Raw genomic sequence first — 12,397 nt, 5'->3', positions numbered from 1 at the left:
CCAGGCGCTCTGGGCTATTGGGTAAGGGCAGAGTACGCAAAAGAAACAATGCAATGCATGAAACGTAATATTAATCTCCCCGTCCTGAATGCAGACAAAGCGCTGTAGAAGGTGCACGTCTATAATGGTTATTGAGTGCTCACCCAGCTGCGCAATTTTCCCCCGTGTGCCCATGCAAGTCGCAAAAAGGTCATGCAGGGGCTTTGAATACAAGAGAAGCTCCCTGGTTTGCTCAATTACCGACACACACACACCCCTCACACACACACATAAATGTGTGCAATGTCAGCTGAATAACCAAACCACTACAAAAGCATATAATATAAATAGATTCATATTTATTTATAAAACTTGTCTTACACAAAATATATCTGTTAAAATCAAATATTTACATTTTAGGCTACGGGAAATGGAGAACAAGTGCATACATTGATAAAGGTCTCCTTACCACTTATGTTTAAAAGAAAAAACACACAATTACAATCTGTCACAGGTAGTAGCCTTGATATTGCTGTCCAGTCACACAACTCATACATGCCAACTCACTGCCTCACTGACAGCTGGCTCTCACAACACTGTCAAGAAAAGTGGCAGTGGCTGTTGTTCAAGAACATTGTTTGTTTGACTCAATTCTACAAAAATATGTCTTCATGTTAAAACAATTCGTTGTATGATACACTTTTGTTATGAAAAGGGAGGAAACATTGGACATCACTAGAAAAGTCTGTTTATCTGTGTTGTGCCTTCCAACAGATGTGGCAGCAGAGGAAGGCAGTCCTGCTCTTATGAAACACTCATCAAACAAGTCCTCTGGAACTGTAGAGCCGTCTCTGCAGAGCCTTGCTGTGTCACGTATTAATTGCACTTATTCAAACATAACATCAACAGTTTTTTACTTCCACGCGTCGACGTGACACCAACTCGCTCCTTCTTGTGGGGACTTCAGGGCGACAATTCATGCTCAAGGCTCCCTCTCTCTCTCACACGCTCTCTCTCTCTCTCTCTCTCTCTCTCTCTCTCTCTCTCTCTCTCTCTCTCTCTCTCTCTCTCTCTCGCTCTCTCTCTCTTTCTCACTATTGCTTTGCTCCTGCAGAAGCAGCCCGGGTGAGGGAGGGAGGCAACAGATCACTTCCAAGCAGTAGAGGCGAGACTGATCTGACGCCTTTACCAAGTCTTTGTCAGCATTTCTGAACGAAGTCAGCCGCTTTTAGGCACAGACGCTGTTGTATGCTTTGGGTGCTGTCAGCCTCAGTACCTGTCGAACCAGGTTGTAAAGTCCAACAGCTCCTGCTCCTCGGAGCTCAGTGGCTCATAACTGCCTTCGTCTGATGAGTAGGTGGAGTGAGGCGACTCCGGTTCGGCAGAATAGCTGTTGGAGATTGTCGGGGATGGCAACCCGCACTGGAAAGCAGCCGACACAGCATCATGTTCATCCAGAAGTTGCTGTAAAGCCCTGATGTACTCCACCGCCGACCTCAGGGTCTCCACTTTACTCATCTTCTTGTTTGCGGCGCCGTTGGGCACGTGCTGGCGCAGCGTCTGGAAGCCCATGTTGACTTGTTTGACCCGGTTCCTCTCTCTTTCGTTCCGCCGCGCCACGGCCACGGGCTGCTGCTGAGGGATGGAGTAGCCGAGGCCGTTGAAGCTCAGACGCCGCTTGCAGCGCAGGAGCTCCGGCGAGCTGGAGCGCTGTCTCTTCAGCACCTTGGTTTTACTTTGGAAGCCGGCAGCGTTGCTGATGGGGTGCACGTCGGGGACAGCGCAGTCCTGTGCCGGGGCGTGCAGGCTGAGGCTGGCGTGTCTTTCAGTAAGTCCAAAGGTGAATGCAGTCTGCGTGGTGGTGATGGTTGTAGTTTCCATCTCGCTGACAGTTGTGACAAGTGATGGATGCAGAGGACGAGCGCAGCCTCTAACAGTGGGACCAGAAGAGTGGAAAGGGTTGGCAGTGTACAGCTCTCGTGTCCTTCGCGTGTGGACCGTGTGGCTAACTCTAGTCCAAGTCTCTCTTGACTGCTTACTCCACGAGCCGATCTGACCCAAACTTTGGCAGCACTCCTCTTTTTCAACACGCGCCCCCAACACACACCCCACCCACCCCTTTTTGGAGACGCACGCTTCGTCGCGAGGCCCCGCCCCCGCTGTGTGATTCTTCTGCACGCCGACTCCCCCGGGCCAGGCGCGTGGCTCCGGGAGCTCAATAAACAATCCCGAGCTTTCACTGCGCCGGGAGCACGCGCTGGGCTCATTTACATTCCAATGTCTCTAACTTGAAGGCCCATTGGTCGATTCAAACGGCCTGCAACCGTGCGAAAAGAAAGAAAGGCGAGGGGAAAAAAGACAGAGAAAGAAAAAAAGGGAGAGAGAATAAAAAAAAAGTGAATGGTTTGGTTCTTTGAAATGCCTTTTGAATTTGACAATGTACCCTGGCAAGTCTTCAAATTATCAGTCTTCCCCCCTCGGCCATTTTTCTCCTCCAGCTCTTTACAATCACAAATACCAAGGACGCTCTCTCCTGTATCCAGGCTACAGCTTTACAGAGCTAAATACATTGCAAGCGTGTCTCTGAGCACAATAATTGGCAATTATAAAGCTCGTAAGGACGCGATAAATGTAAAAGTAAACAGCATGTGTATGACATGTAGGCGTCTGAAAGAGCAAATAACAGTTACCTCTCAACTCAGTTCTCCGAAAAGGTCCAATGTTTTGTCAGTTTGTAATGTTGAAAGTCTTGTTGAATTCCAAACAACTTTAACTCCCATCTGAATCCAAACAGTGTTTTTTTTAATGTTATATATGTGTAGTCTTTTTACGCGCATGGGGGCCACAAAGTCTGAACCAGATGCACTAAATGCAGCATTTCAGCACCACATCTGACTGGACAGTTAAACACGACAGCATCGTCATCTACTAGTTTTGCCTTTCTGCCAACCTGAGTGGCAGTATTTGTTTTAATCAGATTCAGTTTAATTCACTATAGTCAAAAGACCTTCGAAATACGTTTCGTATGTGGAAAAGTCTCCTCACCAGCAAATTCTGGCAGTGAGGCAGTTTGTGTGGAAACGTAAAGACCGTCGCCAGATATAGTAAATATAGGACACTTGCGGCCTCTGGCGGCAAGAAATGGCAATTACCTCCTGCAAATCTGTTTTGTTGTCTGGTTCAGGAAGAGAGGGGGATTCCCTGACAGCTAATGGTTAAAAATGCCCAGCACACATGGTTTACAAGTCACCGCAAATTCATCTAAAAAAATTACAATCTGATCTCCAGACCTTCATTGCCCAGAACACAATTTCGAAGCCACAGTCAAAAGTATTCATTATAATACTGAAGTAATCAATACTTATTAAATAATAAAGGCGGCCTTCTCTTCCAGGCGTTAAAAGTTAGAAAATACTCACAATTACTCAAGTTTTTGTCAATCCATTTCATTAAAAATGGACAATGGACACTTCTTCCAAATCCCACAGCTCACACCATCTGTTTTCCTTCTGAATATTTTAAATCCGCCTAGCCCCAATGGCCAGTGGACAACTAAAGACCGTTGACTTCTAGATAAGTTTCTAGATTCAGGGCCAAACATTTCTTTGATATAGTATTCCCCTGATTTTGGTTTTGACTAAATGTTTTTTTCAAACTTGAATAAAAGTGAGCAAAGCTTACACAATGCAAAGAGTGTGATTATTATGTCTTACTTAGTTTTTTATGACCAAGATACATCACTTCACAGAGAATATCTACATTCATTATCATCATCTTTTTCTTTCTTCATTGTTAAATTGTGAGTCACGTATATTGTGTGTTCTGTACTTTTTCACGCTTTTCTAAATTGGTACTGCTTTGTATGGTAATCCCCACTTTCAACCTCTTAGGTTTCCCCTGTCTGTCCTTGCTCTGCCTGGCCAAACAGCAGAGGGCGCTAAGTGAAACTGAAAGTGAAAATCTCTGTTACACACCTCTGTTTCGCCACAGTTTAGTTGATTAAACAGCTTTTATATATGAAATGGCCTCTCCCCTGATGATACATCTGAACCAGTTTCTGATGAAGCTGTCATTGTTTTGTGATTCTGTGGTTTTGTGTAACAAATATAATGAAAAATTGAGAACCACATGAGAGAAGTCAAAATGACTCACTGTAAATGGTGACTGTATTGGTCGTGTATTGTTAAAACCTGCAGATTAAGAGAAATAATCACTTCCTGAAAGGGTGCGGATAAGTGATATCAAACATTGTAAAATTAATAATCCAAAAGCACTTGTGGAAAAGTGTTCTCGGTTCGCCAACAATGAGTCATGGACAGTGTTTAAAACCCACGGAAGAATTTAAGTGTGTGTGTATGTTTTGTTTTTTTTTGTTGCTTTTTTCAAGATAATATAAATAATCATATCTAAAACTGTGCATATTCAATACATTAACATTTGATACAAAATGAAATTTCTATGTCTTAAGCATCCAATTTCAGATTAACTACTATTGTTTTTCTCCCTTCACACAGAAACACACACACACACACACACACACACACACACACACACACACACACACACACACACACACTCACACACACACACTCACACACACACACACACACACACACACACACACACTCTCACACACACACACACACACACACACACACACACACACACACACACACACACACACACACACTCACACACACACACACACACACACACTCACACACTCTCACACACACTCACACACACACACACACACCAATATAAGATGAAGCTTGCCAAAGTGTTATTCATTAATAATTGTTAAAGGTGTGGCAGTTACAAGAACAGTGTCAAGTTTAATGAATCACACTGAAATTCCAACGCCACAACATCCTCTATTGTTGAACACATGCAGGTGAGAGAGAGAGATAAGTGTGTGTGTGAGTGCCACAGAGAAAGAGAGAAAGAGAGAGAGATACAGAGAGATACAGAGAGAGAGAGGTATGAAAGAGGAAGGAGACTCGAGAATCTAGCTAGAATTCCTAGTAAAAATGCAACTTTAAAAACATAATAATAATAATAAATTGTATTTATAAAGCGCCTTTCAAAGCTAAAAGCAATCTCAAGGCGCTAAACATCAACCACTAATTGTTGTTGTTGTAACTGTATTAATTGTAATTGTGATTGCTTTATACAAGTTTTCCCTCTGCGGACTCATATTCATACTTGTGCTTGTGCTGTTAAAATAAAAGCCTGTCATCTCACTTGTATATTTTTTGAAGGCCACTGTGGAGACTAGAAAATGCGCTCAGAGCAAACCGGTTGACCTTTATGTGTCACATGATCTACTTCATGTTCTGCCACTCAATATTCCATATTTCCATTTACAGATAAGTTAACACTCATGATATTGTCTTCTGCATTATGAACACACGTGTAAAATAGGATGTGAGCCCTCCATTTGGTCTTTTAATAACCACGCTAGATCCTTCATGAGTGGCCTGTGTTCTCTAAAGGGGCCTTCTACAAGGACTGAGCAGTATTTCCGATGAGCAGGAAAAGGGAAGTGAACTATTAGAGTATGTATCGCTTCTCTTTTCCTGATACATGCATACAGGGCTGTCGTCGTGCGAGCCATATTTCTTAAACAGTGGCAGACTAATGCATAAGTATGAGACGCAGTCTGCAGCCTGACAATAAAAAGTAATTCCCCCTAGAAGGAAGTAAAGAAAAGTATGCTTTGTGACCTTTAGCGTGCACTAACACACAGTACCCTACCTTTTGTACTGAGATAGTGAGTAAATGCTTGGATAAGAAAATTCACAGTTGTGCTTTCTTGTGCAGGAAAGTTAGGAAACGCTGATGGTAGAAAGAGGAAGTGAGGCGTCGTTTGGAGCAAGCTTTTTTTAGTATTATAGATTAAAGTGGCTGTCATGGAAACAAGGGGGTCCCCACTGCATTCTCACTCACTGTCTGGTTATTAATATTCAGTCTCATTCAAACTCACGAAACAACTGCACACCTGCAGGGATTCTAACTCTGAAAGTCCCACATTATACTTGAGTACACTGCACATTTACTTCTTTTATTTAAATTCATCGAAACAGAGTTGGTTTCTTGGGACAACAATACTTCTCCAAAAGTACAGGTCAGAGCAGGTGGAGCTCGATGCTAATGCCTCTTAACTGACAGTCACCAGTTGTCATCAGAACTGAAACTACCTAGAAATGTTTGGTCGTATCATCAATATCTGAAAATGCAGTGGCCTGTTGTAATGTAGCCTTGCACCTTCATATTATAAACCACCTTTTTGAAAATTGTTGACACAATTTCACCAAGGGATCAGAAATACCACAATATCTATATCTATAGTTCCATGTTTTGAATAACTAGTTATATGGGTCACTTGCATCACATCACATGTTCTGTATACTACTCCAATACTACATTACAAACACATGTTCCTTAAGAATCGCCATATTTGTTATGAATGCACCATAACATTTGAAATGTCAGCTAAATCATTTTATAATACATATAAAATATATAAATATATGTGTAAAGTATGTCTAGAAGGCTTGGGATTAGTATCTTAATTAATTTAAGTTGAGGCACTATACACAAAAACATTGTTTCTTCATGCAATGGTCAATTATGAGAGTTTGGGCTATGTTGCTCTCATAACATGTCTTCTTATAGACTAGTGGAAATAAAACATCCACAATACACATTAAGGTGTTTATTTTACTACGCTTTGTCTATTTGCATCCGCACATTTCTAGAAATTCACAAGAATGCAGCAATAATAATGGCTCATTTGCATATTTAAACATAACATTTAAGAACAATGTTATTACAAAGAAATTGTCTTAATGTAAGGAATTAACTGGGGAAGTTTCATGGTGATATCTATTAATGAATTAATAGTAGTTCATTAGTTTTTACCCTATTCATCTGTAGTGCTCCCATTGAAAATAATACTTGGCATTGCACAGTGGTGGAAGAAGTACTCAGATCCATTCAAAATGTTACTTTAGTAAAAGTATTGACATCAAAATGTACTTTAAGTACACAAATTAAAGTACTCAAGCTCATTTCAGAATAATGTCAATTATATTATTGAATTATAATTATTGATGCATTATGTGTTCATGACTTTAATGCTGCTTTTGTTTTTTTTTACTATATATCCTACAGGGTAGCTTGTGAATTTCCCCAAGGCATCAGTAAAGTTTATCTTAACCTATAATAATACATGATAAATCATTTGTTGACAATATTTTGTATTATAAATCTGAATCTTCAAAGTAACAGTAAAAAGTAAAACATTTATCTTTGAATTGTAGTGGAGTAGAAGTATAAAGTAGCAGTAAATGGAAATACTCAAGTACAAATTTAAAGTGCTTGTTTTATACTTAAGTACAGTACTTGTACATAGTTACTGTCCACCACTGGCATTGCAGGACTAATGGCCCACATACTCTGGTCTGGTTAAACCGGTTTCTTTTTTTTTTGTATGTAGGTCTACAGCAGGATTAGCACCATTCCCTAGAAAAATAAGGTTATGTTTAGAGAGAGATCCAAAATCAGTATACTTATTTGAGATATAATATATTAATGATATCACGGGGAATGTATCATTGTCGTTAAATAGTCTACAGTGTCCCTCTGTATTCCAGTATATCCTATTATTGCTGATGTATGTATTCAAAACCCACTAGGCTTGACTTCAGGCTTTAGTGGATTTAAGGAAAACATTTACATGGGGTGTGGATGATGAAATGTTGATGACGCAAGAAAAAAGAAACGAGAGACAACAATTTGCAAAGCTTTACTTTCAGTTTCTCTCAATTACTTTATCGGAAAGAGGCATCTCACTTTCTCAACGAACTCGTCTGCATCCCGTCTGCAGAGGGTGTCTTCAATGTATCAACCGTGAGCGGCCAACCGTGTGTTTAATGCGCTGTGTGATGAGGAAACGTCCTGCTTGTCCATGAATCAAACGAACCCATTGGTGCGCCGGAAATGTCGATTGCGCTGCATCGTCCAACAGGGGAGGAGAAATCAAAACAGTGTCACTGGCTGTTGCTTCTATAAAATCACAAAAAGTGCTTCCGAGGAACCACAGCAGCAGATCTGTAGAGAGCAACACACCTACTGAGACATGCAAAGGTAAGGATAGCTTCATCAATTCCTTATTCTTTTTTTAATTATATGTCTTCTTCTGTTCTTTTGGTGTGACTGGATTACATGTATTGTGAAGTAGTTAGTTCCTGTGTGTGTTGAATTAGTAAAATACTTTTGTGTAATGTCCTGAATAAGTGTGCATGTTGCTGAATATTGTTTGGCCAGTCCATCTATGGTGATGGTCTATGGTGCTGCATGGGTATGTGTTTAACTGTCTGTATAAGAAGAGAGACAAACTTGACTGTAAACTGACTGTATCTTTCACCACAGTGCTGTCATTTTAATGTGTGGTTGAGTTCTTTGTGTCCATTTCCTCTCTCTGCTCTTGTGAAATGTTTCATTTAAAGAACAACACTGATTTGTCATGTTTCCTCTCAGCCTTCCCAAGCCTCCGTTTGCCAGCTGGCTCATAGAGCAGGTGGGGACGGGCCAGTACACGGGCCTGCGCTATGAGAGCCAAAACAAGTTCAGAGTCCCCTGGAAGCACAACTCTAGGAAGGACTGCAATGATGAGGACAGTAAAATATTCCGGGTAGGTGTAACGACCTATTAACCATGTTATTGCAATCTGATGTGGCTCAATGTGATAAGATAAAATGTTAATGGATTTGTTGACATCTGTCTGAGACACATGGGGTATTACTTTATGTATTTATGAAGTATAATAGTGTGCCAAAAACACTTCTCATAGGCGGTTTCTCAAGGAAATAATTTACATTACGGATTGCTTAAGTATGGCAGGTGTTGACAGGGTCAATTATAGCGTGCCAACACCAGTGGTGGCACTTCCACTTGCCTTTGGTCAAAGTAGAGGCACAGTAGCAATAACATTGTAAGTGGTTTAAAAAGACAATTAATTACTGTTAAGTAAAAATCCAGCAATTACACTTTTCCACATTGGAAAACTTGAAATTAGGTGTTTACCAAGTGATTACAAACCCAGAACTTAATTTGAGAGTGATAGCAGATTCCTCTACACTGTCTGCATTTGTGATGATAGGACAGCCCTTTTGTTTAAATGCGAGTGCTTATAGAGTGTATTTAAACTTCTCTTTGTATGGTTCACAGGCATGGGCAGTAGCGAGTGGAAAAATCAACGAGTTCCCCAACGACAAGGCCAGGTGGAAAACCAACTTCCGGTGCGCTCTGAACAGCCTCTCTTTGCTCTTCAAGATGATAATGGATAATTCCAAGAATTCTGATGACCCTCATAAAATCTATGAGATTACCAAGACTGAGTGTAAGATTTTAGTAACTTAATCCAAGTCTTCTAATTCCACCGATTAGAGCTTGAATGCAAAACTAATGTGCGTCTGTTTTCTTTATCTGCAGACAACTATGAAAATCTGCCAAAACAAGACTCCCAGGAGGATTGTGACATGATTCCAGATATCTACGACTCTACCATAGAGTACTTAGCCTCAGGAAACGAGGTGCAATATTGCCTGGATTCACTTCTCTGTTAATTGGTATAATATCACAAAGATCTTCTTTGTGGTGTTTTCTTCCCTTCAATACTTATTAAATGTCTAAATTCGATGCTTTTTTCCCTCCAAACAGCATATTCTTCTTAACAATTTCATGGCCTTGGATCTTGGCAACCAACCATCAGGTACAGTGTTTTATGCAAAAGGAAATACCCTAAAGTATAAGAAGAACAACCTCTCCACTTGTTTATGATTGTACATGGTTTATAATGAAGGTTAAATGTATTGTCTTTAACAGATGAGCAACGGTGGACACAAAACTATAATCAGCACAATCCAGCTGTCACTGAAAGCTATCCTGTAGCAGCCAAGAACCACCCACAGCTTTCTTACTGCGAGGGTATGTTCAGTTCAATATCAAAATCAAAATCCTTTATTGGAATGAAATGCTTGACTGGGAAAAATGTTTCCAATTGATTATCTGTAAAGATTGAATCATGTTTTGTTTTGACAGTGAATCCTCCGCCAGTCCTCAGTTTACCTCTGCAGCCAAGTATATATGACCTGGAGATCTCCATACACTACAGGAAAAAAGAAATGCTAAAGACCACGCTTGCAACTGCACTTCTCCAGCTCCACTACCACCAGGAGGCCCCTGAGCTCAATGCCCACCATCTCTGCTTCCCCTCCACTGAATGTCTGCTGGACCAAAAACAGGTACATGATTACATCAGATGGACATTTTGTGTAACCTAAAGAAGAATCCTTATAAGAATAAGCTTTAATAATGACAATCAAAGTTAGTTGTTTAGCTCTAAGAAGATGTAATGTGGATTCTGAAATGCCAAATTCAGACTAAATATTCTTGTCATATGCCTTGGAGTACCAGCCGAAACTTTAAAACAGTACCCCGTCAGTGTGGGACATGGTGAATGCATTTCCTTCCAGTGATGTGTACCAGCGTGCTCAAGTGCATGCACAAGAAACAACAAAATGGGGAAACACCGTCGCAAGAAATGTAGCTCTGTAGCGCTACCTGTGGGCAAAGAAGTTCAGTGTCACGTGTTATTTTAAGTACAAAGTATAGGAACACGTTTCAAAAAAGGCACATGGGTTCTAAAAATATCCAACACTTCCTCTTGGAAAGAGGACTGTAAAAAAATAACTACTAAAGAACTTTGACCCGATACTAATGTACATACAACTATATTACTGTACATCCTCAAAAAAATGTTTTATGTAAGTTCTTCTAATTATAACTTCTTCTTTTTTTTTAAATACCAGGTTGAGTACACCAACTGTATCCTGAGCAGCATCCAGAGAGGTCTCTTCCTGGTGGTACGGGACACTGGTATCTATGCCTGGAGACAGGACAGGTGCCATGTGTTTGCCAGCACCAGTGACCCCAGTGTGGCTCACCCAAACCCAAGCAAGCTGCCCCAGAACACCATGGTGGAGCTCCTCAGCTTTGAGAAGTATGTGAACGGTAGGTGTGGATCTCTTGCTCATTTATTGGAACACAATTACTACTTGTTACTATTATTTATATGAAGCCAGCATTTCGTTTGCACTGTGAAATAAATGGTTCCACTTGTATCCCTTTCAGAACTGAAGCAGTTTAAGGAGAACAATGGCCGCTCTCCCGACTACACCATCAACATGTGCTTTGGAGAGAAGTTTCCTGATGGAAAACCTTTGGAGAAGAAGCTCATTGTAGTCAAGGTAACACGCTTTGCTGTTTTCCCTGAGCTTCCCCTCAAAGACACACATGGGGTTTGAGATCATCTCCCTCTCAGTATTGCAGTTTTCACGTGCCGTAAAATGTCTCAATGTGTCACTTTGCCCCCGTAGGTGGTTCCTCTGATCTGTCGACACTTTCATGAGATGGCACAGATGGAGGGGGCTTCGTCTCTTCACAGCGCCAACGTCAGCCTCCAGATCTCACACAACAGCCTCTATGATCTCATTAACTCTGTCTTTAGTCTACCGACAGCTGAAGAGGCAGCACGGGCTGCTGTGCCGTTTCTACCTCAAATCTGAAATCTCTCACTTGCCTCTAATGGGGACTATTTCTACTACCTATGGGTCCACACCCTGCTCTTGCCCAAAGCTTTGTTTAAAAAGTAGCCAAATTGACGACCTGTTGAATGTGTCGGAGAAGCTGGAAGGAGGAAGACACAACATTTAATTGGGTTTTGCGTAATGCTATCACTGATCAACAGTAACTCCACCCTCCTGCTGTGCATGATCTCCTGTTCATATTTGTCAATGTTAGGAAAGAAATGACACTTTTATCACTACATTAGTAGAAATGAACTCCTCCAATATTGGACGGTTACATTACTCAACTCAAAGGCCTTGCCTTAGAATAAACTCTTATGATTTACTGTAAATGTCAAATCATCTCTTAATGAAATGTATTGTTTAGTTGATATGTTTGTTTTAACCAACATAGTGGTTGATCACATATTTATGAGCTTGTAAAATGCAGAAATAGTGTATGAGGAAGCTTAACTGCAAAATATATATGTTTTTGGTGTGCACTTCAGAATTTGTTAACCATTTTTATACTCGGCTGGTCCTTTTGCACTTTTCTTACTGAATAAACCGCACTGGCATTATTTATATTTGAAATAAAGCTTGAAACTTTGAATGAGGTCTCAGTTCATTACCACTGTGCTGAAAATATACAAAGATTGTATAATAGATAGATTTGTTTTAAATGAGGGTATAATCTACTGCTTGCTCTAAGCCTCTTTCCAAAGAAACATTCATCTTTGAAACTTAAAGTCTCTTAAGTAGTTTACAAAGTAGCTATTAAAAAA

General features: G+C 40.7%; 2 protein-coding genes across 2 annotated transcripts; one reads left to right on the top strand and one right to left on the bottom strand.

The window, feature by feature from the left end:
• Nucleotides 1–318: 318 nt before the first annotated feature.
• ascl1b (achaete-scute family bHLH transcription factor 1b) lies at nt 319–2,004 on the bottom strand. The gene has a single exon (XM_029434287.1). It carries the CDS (start codon nt 1,858–1,860, stop codon nt 1,249–1,251), a length of 612 nt encoding a protein of 203 aa, XP_029290147.1. The 5' UTR covers nt 1,861–2,004; the 3' UTR covers nt 319–1,248.
• A 5,989-nt stretch (nt 2,005–7,993) lies between these two features.
• Nucleotides 7,994–12,225, top strand: irf7 (interferon regulatory factor 7). The gene is made up of 10 exons (XM_029433871.1): nt 7,994–8,130; nt 8,524–8,677; nt 9,214–9,385; nt 9,478–9,578; nt 9,706–9,757; nt 9,871–9,972; nt 10,087–10,289; nt 10,857–11,058; nt 11,179–11,294; nt 11,424–12,225. Exons 1-10 carry the CDS (start codon nt 8,123–8,125, stop codon nt 11,610–11,612), a joined length of 1,299 nt encoding a protein of 432 aa, XP_029289731.1. The 5' UTR covers nt 7,994–8,122; the 3' UTR covers nt 11,613–12,225.
• The last annotated feature ends 172 nt before the right edge of the window (nt 12,226–12,397 follow it).

The sequence above is a fragment of the Cottoperca gobio genome, chromosome 6 (assembly GCF_900634415.1).
Source record: "Cottoperca gobio chromosome 6, fCotGob3.1, whole genome shotgun sequence".
Lineage (NCBI taxonomy): Eukaryota > Metazoa > Chordata > Actinopteri > Perciformes > Bovichtidae > Cottoperca > Cottoperca gobio.
This window is presented reverse-complemented; position numbering and strand designations above follow the sequence as displayed.